At 40.2% G+C, this 18,338-nt stretch overlaps 1 protein-coding gene and 1 long non-coding RNA gene across 4 annotated transcripts in view; one reads left to right on the plus strand and one right to left on the minus strand.

Moving 5' to 3' along the window:
• The window catches only part of LOC308089742, a 376,982-nt gene that overhangs the window by 170,576 nt on the left and 188,068 nt on the right, over positions 1-18,338 (minus strand). The gene's annotated exons all lie outside the window — the stretch shown is intronic.
• nrg2a (neuregulin 2a) overlaps positions 1-18,338 on the plus strand; it is a 106,954-nt gene that overhangs the window by 16,732 nt on the left and 71,884 nt on the right. For all 3 annotated transcript variants that reach the window (XM_080434626.1, XM_080434628.1, XM_080434627.1), the window contains exons 2-3: positions 6,106-6,271; positions 8,451-8,569. In XM_080434626.1, the coding sequence (XP_080290752.1) occupies positions 6,106-6,271; positions 8,451-8,569 (285 nt within the window). The remainder of the gene's footprint in view (positions 1-6,105; positions 6,272-8,450; positions 8,570-18,338) is intronic.

The following is an 18,338-nucleotide window of genomic DNA, read 5'->3' on the forward strand; positions in this document are numbered from 1 at the left end:
TTGATTCCGTTTGGAAACGAGTCAGATTTAGCTAAATGCAAGAGCTCGAAAACACAGTTTCTTTAAGTCTGCATCCAACTGGACCACTTAAAACTGTCGGCACATCTAAATATATCGTGACATAAACGCTACTGTTAATATAAAAACATGGGGAACTTTATCACAACTGGAAAAACTGGGCAAAATCTAATCTATTTGTAATCAAAGACTGAAACCGTAGAAGCGACTCTTAGCTATTAGGCAATAAAGTGTTATAAAACTCCCCATGCTACCTGAGAAGGCACCTGGCAGAGACGTTTATATGTTTGGTCTTACTGTATGTGAGAGCCAGCCAAGGTGCTTCAGTGGGTCGAAACCAATACATACTGTACAGTGTTACAGCAGAGGTTCACAACCTATTGGTCGGGGGCCCACTGATGGGCCATCGAGATATTGAAAGTGGGGCCCCTTTCTGGGGTCCCTATGAGCTTGTGGGAAACGGTCATAGCGCGGCACTCGGGCTATGAGCTTGTAGATCTGCTATTTGTTTTTAAATCGTGAAAAATGTGTGGCAAATCTTTGAACATATATATATTGTTAAAGCCAACATTTGTTACTCAAATCTTTTGAGATGGGGGTCCCAAAATAATACATATCATTTTGGGGGTCCTTGACATGAAAAGGTTTGAGAACCACTGGTTTAAAAGCCTTCAGTTTTTCATTGTGATACCAATAAATAGGAACTTAAGTACTACATTAAGTTCCATCGATCGAAGCTGGAACACAACCTATTGATCATTAAAATAAGCTCTGAAAATGCACCCATTTTTAACACGGCAGCCAAATCGCTGCAGTGTTAAGTGGTCAGATGGGTGGGCCGTGGTGAACACTTTCGAGACTTTCGAGTGGGCCCCATGATCCAGAAAAGGTTGGGAAACCGCTGTCAAGGAATAAGATAAGATGACACTCTTGTTGTTCAGAAAGAACACAGAGATGTCATGGCATGACTGAAACAAAAGCTTCAAGCTTCAGTGGTTTATTTGGTCTTATCAAGCTGGCATTCAAAGTTATCTTTTTATTCTCTTTATTTGCCTGTTAAGGTCATGGAGATCAGTCAGTGTTTTTTTCTTAAATAAGTTAGACAGGGCCTATAACAAAACTTTGTACTAATAGCTCTACACAGGTGCAAAAGGTAAAGTAACGAGTGCGCTGAGGGAAACCCAAGCAGTTGAAACTTTCAGTTACTTTCAGTTGAAATTCATTTTTAAAAAGCCAGAAATTGAATAGGCAGATATCTGCAAACTGAGAAGATATAATCAATGGCGGTGAGGTACTGCCCTCTTCTTCCTCATAGAAGTATGGTTTTATTGAAATCATCTCCAGGGCATTTCTGCTTATGGCACAGTGATTAATGATAGGAAGAATGGAGGTGTATAGAGTGTAGCCATGCATGTGACACAGGTCACAGTTTCAGTGTAAAGCTCAAGGTCTGCTGTGCCTGTGTGGTTTGTGTACAAACTGGTTGAGCCATCAGGTCGCGTTCTCTCAGGCATAATATTATTACTACAGTATATTAGTAACAGACAGTACTGGTGTTATTATCAGTATCTATATTGTTGCTATTGTTAATATTGTTTGAGCTTCAAAGTTGCCTAGCATCTGTACAGCAGATGTGCCTTCTTATTTTATCACTTTGATCTGTTTGTCATGAAAAAAAATGTTTCTTTATTGCCCATAATGCTTTCTTGCAGTATTGTATATGCATATCTGAATCCCTTTATTGGTTGTAGGTTTGTGCATAATCACAGGGAAACAGGGTTGAGCCCTAGCAATCCCTATTCTGGGGGGAACATTAGCCGAAACACACTGTGAGCATATAGTTTGGCTATGTTTGACAAAGAGATTTGGTGTAGAGGGGAAAAAAACTATGCTCCAAGCAGAGTGCCAACTCAGGTCAAGCATAGTGGGTCTGAGTGGTTAAAGTATGCAGTATATGTGTATTTTTGTTTCAATCATCAGTATTATTATTCTAAAAGTAGCAGGGTGTCGGTGCTGAGTTTTGGAGCCGAGATGCAGATGACACACCATCACCAGACACAGCACAGAGCAATCCCATGCACTCAGTGTGGGCTTGCCTGGAGTAGACAGGGCCATCTGCTTTGTATCCATATCTAGCAGGCATTAACGGCTTCAAAAAGGCATCTGCTGTTTGTATTTTAGTAATTCTGTCAAAGACGGAGAGCTGAATCGGGATCGCTAATAAGCACTGCAGATCTCTGCAGAATTGACGTGGAATGGCTCCCGCAACAGTATCTATCGTACAGTGAAACAGTATTATACAGTGAAACAGTATCATACAGTGAAACAGTATCATACAGTGAAACGGTATCATAAAGTGAAACGGTGTCATACAGTGAAACAGTATCATACAGGGAAACGGTATCATACAGTGAAACGGTATCATACAGTGAAACGGTGTCATACAGTGAAACAGTATCATACAGTGAAACAGTATCATACAGTGAAACGGTATCATACAGTGAAACGGGGTATCATACAGTGAAACAGTATCATACAGTGAAACAGTATCATACAGGGAAACAGTATCATACATGTCACACAAACAGAATGCGATGCGTTTTGTTGATATAACAAGTTTGTTCATATCCACATTATCAAAACCATTGGTGTTGTGTGCCGCATTCTGTTTGTGTGACATCATGCATGATGCAAAGGTTTTGAAAGTGAAACTGGTCAAAGTCACTGACCACCTACTGTATACTTCACCGCATGACAAATAGCGATAGCCAATCTAAAATTATTTTTTTTGACATTTTTGAGCATTTTGCCTATAGTTACATGCCCAAAATAGGGACACCAGGTTGAAAGTTGTTAAATGGATCAAAAGTCCTTTATGAGAAATTGGTTGCAAATGCCATGCACATATCAAACATATGAGCTATTTTGTGGCCATACTCATTAAAACATCACCATACAGTATTCCATTAAGCAAAGCATCTCTCAGTTTTTATTGATCTATTTAGTGCTGGGATGCGCTGCCTTTACCAGGTCTGCAAAGTAGGCCAATGTCTCACAAACGAGGACGACCAGGGGATAATTCTGGTGCACCCCCATTGCAACGTCTAATTGAACTCATTATCTCGTGCGCAGCATACCTCATTTTGCTTGTCATTGTTGCGTTATTGGGTATTCCGAGGGATAATGCATGGCACACTGTAGAAAGCATTCAGCTGGGTCACCCTGAGCAAACACAGTGGTGATTTTCAAGCTCCACAGACGAGACAGAGCGATGGCTGTTTCTGAGGAGGAAGTCACTAAGACTATTACAGCTTAATTCGATAAGGCGTGTGTGTACTACGTACCGTCGTACTGTATGGGTGCATGCAGTGGTGGAAAAAGTACTCAAATGTTGTACTTAAGTAAAAGTATCAATACTCTAATGTAGAAGTACTCTGTTACAAGTAAAAGTCCCGAATTCAAAATTTACTTGAGTAAAAGTATAAAAGTATTGGTATCAAAATGTACTTAAAGTACCAAAAGTTTTGAAAATAGCCTAGGTATAAAATAGGGCTAAAGCGGCTAATGTATGTTTTACAATATTATAATTTATATCCGAAAAGTAACTAGAAACTAAAGTTTTCAAATAATTGTAGTGGAGTAAAAGTACAATATTTGCCTCTGAGATGTAGTGGAGTAGAAGTAAAAGTATTAGAAATTAGAAATACTCAAGTGAAGTACAAATACCTCAAAATTGTACTTAAGTACAGTACTTAAGTAAATTGTGCATTTATGTAGCGCTTTTATCCAAAGCACTTTACATAGATTGTGCATTACATTCACCCATTCACACACACATTCATACACCGATGGCGGAGGTAACCATGCCAACCAGGCACCAACTTGCTCATCGGGAGCAATTAGGGGTTCAGCGTCTTGCTCAAGGACACTTCGACACTAACTCTGGGGGAGCCCCCCAGCCCGGGATCAAACTGGGAACCTTGCAGTTTCCAGTTCACTCTACCCGGCCACTCTACCCCTGAGCCACTGCTGACCCCCTAGTAAATGTAAAGTAAATGTACTTAGTTCTTTTCCACCACTGATACTACGTATACCGTCGTACTGTATGGGTGCATGAGAGGCAGGGAGAGACAGCTAAAAGAGATGCAAAGGGGATTGTAGGCAGAGAGCACACCCTGGCCATCCCCGAGGTTGACCTCTGTTCGCATTATCTAAATTGCTGAACCCTTAAAAAACATCGTCATCCAAAACATGCGTCTGGCTGTCGGCTGGCCAAGTGGCTTCTTTTATTTTTTTATTGTTTTCCTATCGCGTGTTGAGACATTACACCAGCATGTTACACAACCAGATAATGTCTGTGATTTCTAATGGAATCTGACCACTTTTCTAGCGAAACCACCCCTATAGTCTGAAGGAAATCTGGAATATTTTAAGATAATGTCCCCCTGTGGAAACTGCAATTCTTGCAAGGTTTTTTTTCTCTTTCTTTCTTCTAAATAAGTCAAACTTTTCACTTGGAACAACTGCAAAAATCTGCCAGTGCGATGAATGGAAAATGTAATCACTTGTTTACGTAGATTTGTTTTCCTTTTGTTTTGTTTCTGACTTACGAAATCCCCCAGCTTCAGTAGGATAAGCTCAGATTCCTACAGGTTCCTCCTTGGATCCTCTTTCTCTGTCATTAGGAACCAGAGTCAGGGTTATTAGGAACCAGAGTCAGGGTTATTTTGTTACGTAAACTCACAATAACCTTGACGAAGAGTTTGGTTTAAGCACAGAGCACATAAATAGATAACAGATCCAATATGCAGTTTATTTACAGTTTCACAATTGACGACGACTATTTGCTGCCATTGAAAACGCTTAATAATTATTTGCACAGCTTGCATGAAACACTCATGTTTCTATTGTTCCCAGCACCCTGGGGCTCAAACCAAGTGTGCGAAAAAAATAATATTGAGAGCTAGTTGGTGTGCAGTCTCCTCAGCTCACCTCTGTCTGCATCCCTGGAAAAGCCAAAGATCATGGTTGTGTAGGACAAGGACAAAAACAGGTGCAGTTAATTTGGGTTAATTTCTGATGTGCAGTGTGCAGTGTGTCGTTGACTCCATCCACCATCCAGACTCTGAAGAAGTACCAGACTAGAGGCTCAAACACAGGGTCATTCACAGAGTGGCACACCATGGAGCTCGCTCAGTGCATTCAGAGGTTCCAGTGCCTTGCCCAAGGACACTTCAGCACAGCAGATGCGTCTATTTCTGTGCTTCATCACCTGCTTAAGACCTACAGTATATACTTTGTTGTATGACAATGAACTGTTGTCAGCTTGTAGATCTGCTTTTTGTGTGTGTGTGTGTGTGTGTGTGTGGGGGGGGGTAGAGGGTAATAATGATATGATGAAAAAACACTGAAGAGACGCCAAGGTTAACATGTCTAACAGACGTCTGTATTGAAATGTGCGTATCAGTGGATTTAGCTCATCTGAGAACGTTAGAGAAGAGCTGCTTTAGTTGTTTATACTACCTGTCCAGCCCATTGTTCATATTACATCTCAGTTGCTAGTTTTTGCCAGTGACGGGTTTAAACATTGTGTACTAGCTGTTTGTCTTTCAGTGCATTTGCTTTGTTTGCTTGTGGACAAAGTCAAAGAGGAGGTGAAATTCAGTGCTGTTTATTAGTCTGTGGAGGAGTCGATAACATCTCTGGTGACCACATCTGGTCGCATGAGACGCTTCCCACAGTCGGTCCACAGAGGCTCCACTTGGCTCTGTTGATTCCTTTCTTTCTGCCTCTACATCTGTGCCTCTTTCTTTCTCATTGTCTCCCCACAAAAACAAAAAAATGATTAAAAAAAACAAACAACAACCATATGAACCTTAGAATCCCTATGCTGGGCATGTCATAATAGGCGAACATTTGGCAAAAAATTTATGAACTTCAGCGAAAATAGGCAAACGTTTGGCAAACATTCTGTGAAAACAGCACATCGGCTATTTTTGCTATTTGAGGCACAACAAAGTATGTAAGGTTTTTAAGTCGTTAGCATAAATTTGATCTCTCATCTGTTTTTTTTTTGTTCTTCTCTAGCTGCTGCTCCAAAGTTGAAGAAGATGAAGGTTCAGTCGATAGTGGACGAGGGAGCCAAGCTCACAGTAAAGTGTGAGGCCACGGGGAACCCCGTCCCCACCTACAGATGGTTCAAAGATGGCAACGAGCTCAAGAAAAGCAAAGGGATCAAAATAAGGAGCAACCAGTGAGTACAAATCACCCGTTGAGAGTTGGACACGTTTAACATGTGGCGAGAGCACAACAGACGCGTGCCACCCAAGTCACCGCTCGGTTGTTAAATATCTGAAGTCTCCGCTAATGTCTTTTCCAGGTGACCAGGGGTCACGGCGCTTGTTTGAAAGCTTGTTTAGTGAATGCAGTGATGAGACTCTAATTCGTTTCTTATGTTGGGACATGGCCTGAACCTGTCAGTTTGATTATTATTTTTTTTCAATTCAATTCAACCCAAACCGCATACAACTTGTCATCGCTTTGAAGGTACAATAATTGCTGTTTATTTGTTAAAATAAGTGTTAAATACTGTACCTCTATTGGTATTTGTTTTTAACCCCCCAAAAATATCACTTACACTACATTTAATTCACAGTTGAATTGGAGATAGTAAACCTCTCTACAAATAACATTTACTATAGACACTAGACACTTTTTTAAATTATAATAGGTAACTCCCATTCAACCTAAATGCCCCCAACCTAACACATGTGGTATAGTCATGGAAACCTGTAACAATTGTGTTTATAACAATAATAATAATAATGGATTTGATTTATAATGCACTTTACATGTGACTCAAAGTGCTACAATAAGCATTTGCGTTAAAAAAAGAGAAAACAAATTAATCATCGCACCACTATAAAAGATCTAAGAAACCGAAACAAAACATTTAAAACATGAGGTAAAACCAGTGTAGCTACAGTAAAACAAAATGCTTTGTTAAAAAAAGTAGGTCTTTAGTCCTCTCTCAATCCCATTCAATCATGGAACGCATACTGCGTCATTTTAGATTTTGTAGCTATAACCATTATTTTATACTTTGGGCTATTAAAAAAAATAGCAGATATTCAAGCTCATAGCACGGCACCGAGCGCCGTGCTTTGAGCTTGAATATCTGCAGGTGGGCAGGGAGGGGGGGAGGCAGCCGAGCAGTTTAGTTTATTAAGTTTTAACACCTATGCAAAAACCTCCATACCACACAAGTAGAGTATAGGAACTCATAATGGCATCAGTGCATATAATGTAATACGATGTTAGTCGTGTCTATCCAAGAGTAACTGTTTTTAGGTACTTTATCCCCTTCAGGCCTGAAGGTTCAAGGTTATTATTATTATACTATTATTGTTACGTCTTGAGTAGAGGTGCATAAGAGTAAAAATTACATTTTTTTCTCTCAACACTGTCTCACCCCCGAGAGTCATATTACACCATAGCGTCTCTGCCGGGCGGAAACCTGATTTAGTCCAAAACTGTTACTTTTCAGAATTCAAATTCAAAAATAGCAAAAGGAGCAGATCTACACGATTCGACCTGCGTTTCGAGCTTGCAGATACTTTTGATACTTTAGTGCAGTGGTTCTCAGCCAGCGGTCCGGGGACGACCAGTGGTCCTTGAGGGGGTTCCAGGTGGTCCCCAGCTAAAATGATGGAGAGTTGTTAACCAAATGGACCCTTATAGATCTTCAACTCTTGAGAGCGTAAAATGAAACCAAATGGACCCTCACGGGTCCATTTGGTTTCATTTTACGCTCTCAAGAGTTAAATTATTGTTAAACATCTACTTGACTTAATTTACAAGAGCTCTACACAATTAGAGAATGTAGAAGAATAGGTTTTTTGATCAACGTTTTCCCTGTTATATCTCTCCTATGGCACCAACATCAATGCAGCATGGAATTGAGGACAAAATCTTATCCAACGATAACAAAATATTCTTGGGTCTGGAGAGAGTCTAATAAATGTCATCAAAGCGGTGGTGGTCCGTGGCTCAAATGCCCAAATAAATAATGGACCCTTGATGTGAGAAGGGTTGAAAACCCACTGCTTTTAGTGTGACTGCTGTAGTATGATCAAGTAGGGCGTTCGTTCATTTACGCAATAACACCAAACGTTTGAACGTGGAGATAAGAGGTGTCTGCCCCCCCCCCCCGACATCAACGATACACAAGTGTTGTTGTTGCCATGCTGGGGTCACCTGCCCTGTCCCCCATGTTACTGTCTAGTGTCTACCTGTCCCCTGTTTCCACTTGTTTTGTTTCCATGCCACTTCTTTACTCACCCCGATTCCCCCGACTCAGCTTTGTGTGTGCGTGTGTGCGCGTGTGTGCGCGTGTGTGTGTGTGTGTGTGCGTGTGTGTGTTTCTCCCACAGGAAATTCTCCAGCATCAAAATCAGCAAAGCAAAACTGGAGGACTCTGGGAATTATACATGCGTGGTGGAAAACCCTCTCGGGAGAGACAACTCCACCGGCACAGTTAACGTCCAAAGCAGTGAGTACTATACTGAGTCCAACGCAACACCTTTCAACTACAGCCTAATGCCGGCATTAGCATTGTTTTTGACTGTCCCTCTTGCCAATTAAGAGGTTCAGAGGAGCCTAATTTATACTTTGGACGTTTTTTTTTTTTGTCAAACGGCTGGGTCGTGTGACAGCAAAGTATGAATTAAGCTCGGCAGTGGCAGTAATAATGGCCAAGAGCCGCAGAGTCTGCACATTTGGGTCTTTGCTGGGTTCACTGGAGGAACGGTACAATACGAGGTATTTGGAGGTGAATGGAATTTGGCTTATAATCCAGAGGGTAATTCCTTTGCTTGGCAGAGTGACTTCACACAAAATCAGACCCACGGAAATCTCCCTGATTTGCATTCAACGCACAACAACCGATTATAGATTACACATGCCTAAAGGAATGAGAGAATGGTCAGAAATCCCCCCAGATCTGGACGATAGAAATGAACACGACCTAATTACTGTGTTTCCCAATCGGTCGTGGACAAAGAACAACTTTAATAGAGAATTATTGTGCTGTTTTACTGTGTAATCCATTTTTTTGTGAAGAACGTCGAAGAACGTCAAGAACAGTGCAAGAACAAGAACGTCCTGTCGGCTTCCCTACGTCTAGAGAATACATTTGACTGCTGAGATAGGCAGGGTCCATTATGCATAGCCAAAATCATGTCTGGGCCCAAGGCTATTTCAGTTAGCCTTGTAGAAAACAAGGTTTACAATATTTCCACTGTTATCTCAAATAGAGCCTCCGGGACAAGGAGTGACTTTAAACACTCTGCAAATATAGCAAATTTAACACGCATTCCCTGTAGAGGCAACAGCCAGATAGTTGAATGCCTGAAGCTAAACCTGGCCCTATTTAACATCAGGTCACTTAATGACAAGTCTTCCTCTGTAAATGATATCATCTGTAAAGAGAAACTAGATATTATTTTTTTAACAGAGACTTGGCTTGGATCTGATGGAGCGGTGCCCCTAGCTGCAGCATGCCCACCAAAGTACAGTTTCATTCACTCAGGACGTGAGGGAAAAAGAGGAGGTGGTCTGGCGAATATCTTTTCTGACACTTTAAAATTCAAACCTCTGCCAAACCTCGGCAGTTTTAAATCATTTGAATACCAGGCCACCATATTGGAGAGTCAATCCTCTGTGCTTATGATTAGTATGTATCGACCTCCAAAGTGCAGCAAAGCCTTATTTCTAACAGAAATATCAGAACTTTTATCTATCTGTTCCACTAATTATGACAGAACTCTGATTACTGGAGATGCTAATCTACATGTTGACATTGTTTCGGATGTTGTGGCTATGGGTTTCCTACAGTTACTGCACAACTTTGACTTTATTCAACATGTTGTTGGGCCAACACATAAACATGGCCATACCCTGGACTTGGTGATCACTAAAGGTTTGAATATCACTGTTGACAGTATTATTGATAAGCCCGAACTAACAGACCACTATTTATTGTGTTTTAATATGACTGTCTCTGATCTAGGGAAAAACAATACAGAATATACTATAAAAAAACGTTTTTTTATCTCATCTGCAGCAAACGAGTTTCCTCGTCATCTGGCGTGTGTGCAGGTGCCCCCCCTACTTGATGCTCCCTCAGTGAATGATATGGTTCAACATCTTAATCTCAAATTAGAGTCAGCTCTCGACATAGTGGCTCCTATGAAAACTAAAAAGAAACTTAACTCTAGAGTAACACCTTGGATTGATGAGCACATGCGCTCACTCAAGAAAGAATGTCGTAAAGCTGAGCGAATTTGGAGAAAAAACAAACTCACTGTCCACCTAGAGATCTTTAAGAAGTCAACAGTGGCCTATAACAAAGCACTGCGCTTGGCAAGGCAGGCATATTTCTCACGCATTATCAATGACAACAAGCAAAATGCCAGAGTCTTATTCTCTACCATTGAACATCTCTTAAACCCCCCCCAGGCTTATAAGGAGTCGCTCCCTGCTTCTAAAGCTAAGTGTGATGAGTTCGCATCCTTTTTTGAAAACAAAATTTTTAGCATTCGAGCTGGTATTATGAATGCTGCTGCTAGCACTGCAAATGCGGCAAATGGTGCATGGTGCAAAAATGTAGATCCCTCCAGAGGAAGCCTAATATCATTCTGCGCAATTAATGAAGAGGAACTCCGTAAAACTATATCACAGATGACATCATCATCTTGCTCACTGGATGTAATACCCACCCCGTTTCTCAAAGAGGTTTTAGACAGTGTTATTGGAGATATCCTAAAAATTGTAAACAGCTCTCTACTTTCAGGCGTCTTTCCAGACTCACTGAAAACGGCTGTAGTCAGGCCGCTACTCAAGAAACACAACCTTGATCCATTGGTGCTGGGTAATTATAGACCAATCTCAAATCTGCCATTTTTGGGCAAGGTCTTAGAAAAAACTATCTTTCATCAACTGGATGTGTTCCTACAGAACAATAAGGTTCATAACAAATTCCAATCTGGCTTCAGGAAAGGTCATAGTACAGAAACAGCACTTGTAAAAGTAATTAATGATCTTAGGGTGTCCGCTGACGACAAAAATGTATCTGTTCTCCTACTCCTTGACTTAACCGCTGCTTTTGATACGATTGATCACACAATTCTACTACAACGTTTGGAGTACTGGATTGGTTTGTCAGGCACAGCCCTGTCTTGGTTTCACTCTTACCTAACAGGCAGAAGCTATTTTGTCAGTCTAGCTAACTTTGACTCAGACAAACACAACATCTGTTCTGGTATTCCACAGGGCTCAATTCTGGGTCCCTTATTGTTTTCCCTGTATATACTACCGCTGGGAGAACTCATCGCCGATCACGGAGTGAACTTCCATTTCTATGCTGATGATACCCAGCTGTATCTTTCAGTAGCTCCAGACGACCCCTGCGCTTTAGACCCATTGTTGACCTGTCTGTCCAGTATAAAATGCTGGATGAGTGAGAACTTTCTTAAGCTAAATGAGGATAAAACAGAAGTTCTCATAATTGGCTCCAGTGAGCAGAGAGAATCAATAACAAGTAGACTTGGTAACCTGGCTGTAGAAAGTAACACCACAGTAAAGAACCTGGGGGTGATTATCGATTCTGAATTGAATTTCAATACACACATTAATCATGTCACCAAGATTGCTTTCTTTCATCTTAGAAATATTGCACGTATTAGAGATTATCTGTCGTTAGACGATGCAAAAACGCTGATCCACGCTTTTGTTTTCTCTCGGCTTGATTACTGCAACGCACTCTACTCTGGCCTGCCAAAGAAAACAACTGACAGATTACAACTTGTTCAAAATGCGGCAGCCAGAATTTTAACTAAAACCAGGATGAGAGAACATATCACTCCAGTTCTAGCTTCACTACACTGGCTCCCGGTTGTTTTTAGGATTGATTTTAAAATTCTTTTAATAGTTTATAAAGCTCTAAATGGTCTGGCACCTTCCTACCTCTCCGACTGCCTAGAGAGATATGTTCCAAACCGGGCCCTCAGGTCTTCAAGTGCTGACCTGCTCGAGGTGCCTACAATGACATATAAAAAATACGGTGAAGCAGCATTCTGCTTTTACGGACCGACAGTGTGGAATAAACTCCCACTACACTTAAGACAGGCAGCCTCTGTCGATAGCTTTAAAGCACAGCTCAAGACCTATTACTTCACTCTTGCTTTTAGCTGATTCTTTGGTTGATTTTTAATTCCTCACTGTATTCCCTATTTTAATGTTGTTTTATGCCTTTGCTTTTGTTTTGTGTGAGTGGAAGAGAAAGTCACGGTAGTTAAAAGACAAGAGTCTGATAACTCCATCCGGAGGATTTAGTGAATTATCCTCTGGGGCATGTCGACACGTGGTGGACCCTCCAGGGCAGATCCTTTTGTCTATGTTTATTCTATATATCTTGTATAACCCCGATATCATTCTCAGGGGTGTACGGTGTATGGTTTGGATGTGATAAGTTAGCAGATCCCCTGGGCTAGTCCACACGTGGTAAACATGGTGAAAATATATTACTAAGGTGTAATATTACTAAGTGAAAATATATTACTAAGGTGTAATATTGACAATTGTGTGAAGATATATTACTAAGGTACACAAGGTACACATGTAATATTGGCAATTGTGTGTGTTGTAGTTGTGTTGTGGCGAGGGCCACTGCATTTTACTGCATTTTACTGCTTTTATTTTATTTTATTTTATTTTATTTTTAGTCTGATAACTCCATCCGGAGGATTTAGTGAATTATCCTCTGGGGCACGTTGACACGTTGTGGACCCTCCAGGGCAGATCCTTTTGTCTATGTTTATTCTATATATCTTGTATAACCCCGATATCATTCTCAGGGGTGTACGGTGTGTGGTTTGGATGTGATAAGTTAGCAGATCCCCTGGGCTAGTCCACACGTGGTAAACATGGTGAAAATATATTACTAAGGTGTAATATTACTAAGTGAAAATATATTACTAAGGTGTAATATTGACAATTGTGTGAAGATATATTACTAAGGTACACAAGGTACACATGTAATATTGGCAATTGTGTGAAGTGTGGATATTTCTTTAGCTGTGTTGTAGAGGACAGTGGTCACTACATTTAAGTTATATCCATTTGTGTTGTAGTTGTGTAGTGGCGAGGGCCACTGCATTTTACTGCATTTTACTGCTTTTATTTTATTTTATTTTATTTTTGTTTGCTTTATTGTTAAATTGGTTCTAACTGTAATTGTATCCTTGCTCTGTAAAGCACTTTGAGCTGCATTTCATGTCATGAAAGGTGCTATACAAATAAAGTTTATTATTATTATTATTATTATACATGTTTGTTGGGGGGTGAACTAACCACTGGGCTATCAATGGGTACAAACCCCACAATTAGACCATTAAATTCCTTTGTCAAACGCAGGGCCCAATAAAGCCCTTTGAGACTGTGACGGTGATTAAGGGCTCTAACAAATAAATGTGACTTGACTTGACTCAGAGCCAGGTTTTTTCCGGCGTTTGAAAATGGTCAACTCTAAGCTGACAGCTGACAAGTACAGTACAGTACAGTACAGTACAGTACAAGAACAGTAGGTCTGTCTTTCACACCTCCAGACTGCGTGCAGAGATCAAATGAAAATGTAAAAAAAAGGCTTTAGGAAATTCTTATTCTGATTAACCGAGAAATTGTTTAATCCAGTAAGACCGGGGCATTTTTTAAGATTTCTTTGGGCTATTAAAAAAATAGCAGATATACAAGCTCAAGCTCACCGAGTGCCGCGCTACGAGCTTGTAGATCTGCTATTTTTTTTTAAATCGTGAAAATGTGTGCAAATCTTAAATCTTAAAATATATATTTTCTTAAGCGAACGTTTGTCAAATATTTTGTTCCAGGGACTTCCAGAAGCAAAGTATAAATGTTCGCTTTAAAAAGTATACATTCAAAGATTTGCACAAAGTTTCACAAAAAAAATTAAAAAAATTGCAGATACTTGTATATCTGCAATTTTTTTAACAGCCAAAGTAATACAAAAAATGACACAGATGCGTTCCCGGTCTTAGCGGTTTAATATACCATAATACAGTAGGTCATATTAAAACACCCATAGGGCCAGAGTTTTCCACAATCCTGGACATACTGGGAGGTCTTGAAAAATGGATGTTAAACTAGGTCTAGACGTACGGGGCAGTGTCTTGGTGACACGGATAACCCCTGACTCCTTCCACCGTCTACAAACTGAAACCTCTTTAAAGGAGAGATTTAAGACGCGGCACAAGGGGGCCCTGGCTCTCACAAGAAAGATCTCTCAGTGGCCCCCTGGGGTCTACAAACCATGAGAGGAGGAAAAGAAACCCTCTCCTTCATACCTTTCTCTTACTTACCATTAAAATATTTTACTGACTGACATTTAAGTATCACGGCCTTGCTTTGAGTATGATAATCTCATCAATGGAGAAGGCCGTGAACTTAGAGGTTCCAAAACGGGTGTTGCTGAGGCTCACAACGCGTGGCACATCGCCCCACACGATGTGTGACCTCGCGGATACGCTGTGTTTGACACTTTTGAAGATGTGTGAAAGTAGGGCTTAAAGGGATAGTTCACCCCAAATTTTTATTTTATTTTTATCGATTAGTCACCCCATGGAGACTATTTTTGACATTTATATACAGTGAGATGAGTGATGAACGTGTTATCAGTGATGGAAAAAGTACTCAGGTGTTTTACTTAAGTAAAAGTATCAATACTGCAATGAAGATATACTCTGTTTAGTAAAAGTCCCGTATTAAAAATGTACTCGAGTAAAAGTACAAAAGTTTGGGGATGAAAATATAATTAAAGTACCAAAAGTAAAAGTACTCATTGTACAGTCACAAGTTCAAAATGTATTAAAAAAACTTTTTTGGAAATAGCCGATCTACAAGCTCACAATGCGTCGCGATGCGACACATTGTGAGCTCGTAGATCTGCTATTTTCAAATGGCTGAAATGTATATAGGGCTGAAGTGCTTTGTGTGTTTTGTAATAATAATCAAAATCTACAAAGTAACTAGCAATTAAAGTTTTCAAATAATTGTAGTGGAGTAAAAGTACAATATTTGTCTCTGAAATGTACAGTAGTGGAGTAGAGGTAAAAGTATTGAAAATTGGAAATTCTCTAGTAAAGTAAAAGCACCTCAAAATTGTACTTAATTACAGTATTTGAGTAAATGTACTTAGTTACTTTACACGTGTTTATAGAGGCTATTTTGCATGGATATGAATACAGAAGTGTGCCTTGAAATTTTGACCTGCCCTTTGGTGTGCTACAGTAGGCACAAAAAGTTTGAAAACCACAGACACCATAAATGTATGGCTGCAAAAAAACAAAACAAACAAAACACAAAAAAAGTCGTTCAGGGGTGGCGAAAAAAAACTGCACAAAAGGACTGAATTTGAGGTTAAACGCTAACGCCAGGGGGTGACAGTTGCCGTCCCCCCCCCCCCTCGGGACCCTAAACGATGCCCCTGTGTAGGAGCGGACGTTTAGTGTCCTCACATCCTCTCTCTCAGGTGCATCCATCACTTTCTATCCGCTCTGTAGTCCCGGTTGTTTTGGGGTAAGCAGACGTCAGCTGAGCGATGTTAAAAGAGTGCATAGACCTCTGGCTTCGTACATTCAATAGTCCTTTGTGTTGCAGAACGTGCAGCATCTCGTCGCCGTCACGGTGGAAACCTTGTATATCCAAAACAGTCAGTGGTGTAAAGTAACTAAGTAGTTTGCTCAAGTACTGTACTGTACTGTTGCTCAAGTAAGTACCATTTTGAGGTACTTTCACTTTACTGGAGTATTTCCAATTGTCTATACTTTTACTTCTACTCCACTACATCTCAAATAGGCAAATAGTGTACTTTTACTCAACTGCAATTATTTGAAAACTTGAGTTACTAGTTACTTACATTAACATACATACATTAACCTACTTTAGCTTTATTTTATACCCAGGCTATTTGAAAATAGCAGATCTACAAGCTCACAACGCGTCGCGATGCGAAGCGTTGTGAGCTTGTAGATTTGCTATTTTCAAACATTGTAGTACTTTTACTTTTGGTACTTTAAGCACATTTTGATACCAATATCTTTGTACTTTTAAGTAAATTTAGAATTTCTGACTTTTACTTGTAACGGAGTACTTCTACATTGCAGTATTGATACTTTTACTTAAGTAAAACATTTGAGTTATTTTGCCACCACTGAAAACAGTTCATTTTTTTATTTGATTAAAATAGTGAGAATAGCCCATATACAGTACAACCTCCCAATGCGTAGCACCGCACCGCGTTGAGAGCTTATAGATTAGCTTTTTTCCACTACTTTCGTATGACACTCTTGTAGATGAAGTAGGGCAGGGGTCTTCAACGTTTTCAGGCCAAGGACCCCTTAGCTGAGAGAGAGATGAAGCAGGGACCCCTCCCACTACATATTGTATAAAATTGTGTTGGAGATAAAAATTCTTCACAGATTTCATAGATAGCTTCATATACTGTATTTTCAGACATTTAACCACTTAAACCGTCAACACTTAGTAAACTTGACCTTTGGCTCTGTACTTGGTCTGCTCTTTTCCCCCCTCTACACCAAACCTCTTGACCGAAAATAGCCGATCTATAAGCTCACAACGCCTCGCAGCGCGAGGCGTTGTGAGCTTGTAGATCTGCTATTTTCGGCGAATGTTCCCCTCAGAATAGGGAATCTAGGGTTCAAGTTGTTCATGTAAAAAAAGAAGTTCCTTTCACACAAAGATTTGGCGGACCCCCTGTAGTAACTCTGAGGACCCCCTAGGGGTCCCGGACCCCCTGCTGAAGACCCCTGAAGTAGGGCATTAATTCTGAAATAAGGAGATACAAGGTTTCTGCCCGACAGCAACGATCTCTATGTCGCAAAAGACGGTTGTTTGAATATCAAACCCAGGCTAACAATAGCCTGGGATAGAACAAGCCATCTATCTTGTGTTTAAATGAAGCTTAATGGTGCCTCTCTTTCTGACATGTAAAAGCCCTTGGTTGACATTTATTACCATGTGTTTTGTGTTTTTCATCTTGGTTATGAGCTTCTGATTACCCTTACTTGGCGCGGCTCCCATGCGGTGATTGTGCAATTTTTAAAGGGCCAGTTAACGCATTAAGACCGGGAACGCACCTGTGTGTCATTTTTTTATTTCTTTGGCAGATCTACGAGCTTGTAGATCTGCTATTTTTGAAAAAAACGTGAACATTTGTGCCAATATATATTTTTAAAGCGATCATTTTTAACTAAAATCTTTGCTTCTGGGGGGTTCTAATGTCTTCTAAATCCTAACAGTTAATTATTTGTTGAAAAAACGTATGTTGGTGTATATATCAGTGGTTCTCAAGCTTTTTCATGTCAAGGACCCCCACAATTATTATGTATTATATATTTGGCCGCAGACCCCCATATGAAAATATGTTTTTCCAGGGACCCCCAGAAGCAAAGATTTGAGTTAAACATTTATATATATTCAAAGATTTGCACTTAATTTTCACAATAAAAAATAAAAAAATAGCAGATCTACAAGCTTGTAGATCTGCTATGTTTGAATAGCCAAATAAATCTTAAAAATGACACAGATTCTTCCCCGGTCTAAATGGGTTAACAAGAAAATATCTCAAAGCACCACAAGCCACACAGACAGTCGGTGCACCACCAGCAAAACGACAAGACCACACAGTGACCACTGGGAGATAGCCCATGTGTTTTATGTATCCTTTTTATGAGTATTGTTATAGCATTTGTGCTTTTTTTATTCCCCCAGAACGGTGTAGAGAATCAGGAAAGACAAGGATAAAATGTGAAACGGGTCCATGAGCCACATTCTGACCTCATGACATCACAATGAGGTCTATTTCTATAGTATTTACCCTAACAGGCTTAGCCTCCGGCACGTAACGAGATGTAATCATGCCACGACATTATGGAATGAGTGGGTCCTTGACCAGCTACTTTTTGCTTAAGTAAAAGTAGCAATACCATAATGTACACATACTCTAGTACTCTAGTAATAGTACAGTAAAAGTACCTCAAAATTGTACTTAAGTACAGTACCTGAGTAAATGTACTTGGTTACTTTCCGTCACTGGTCCTGACAAGGCCCTAGACATCCCCTTGGTCACCTGAGTGTTTTTCAATCCGGGAAGGCATAGGCCTACTGTGTCATTTTAGATTTTTTTAGCTATAACCATGATTATTCCAAAATAGCAGATTTACAAGCTC

This window comes from Gymnoscopelus braueri (assembly GCF_963280865.1).
Source record: "Gymnoscopelus braueri genome assembly, chromosome: 8".
Lineage (NCBI taxonomy): Eukaryota > Metazoa > Chordata > Actinopteri > Myctophiformes > Myctophidae > Gymnoscopelus > Gymnoscopelus braueri.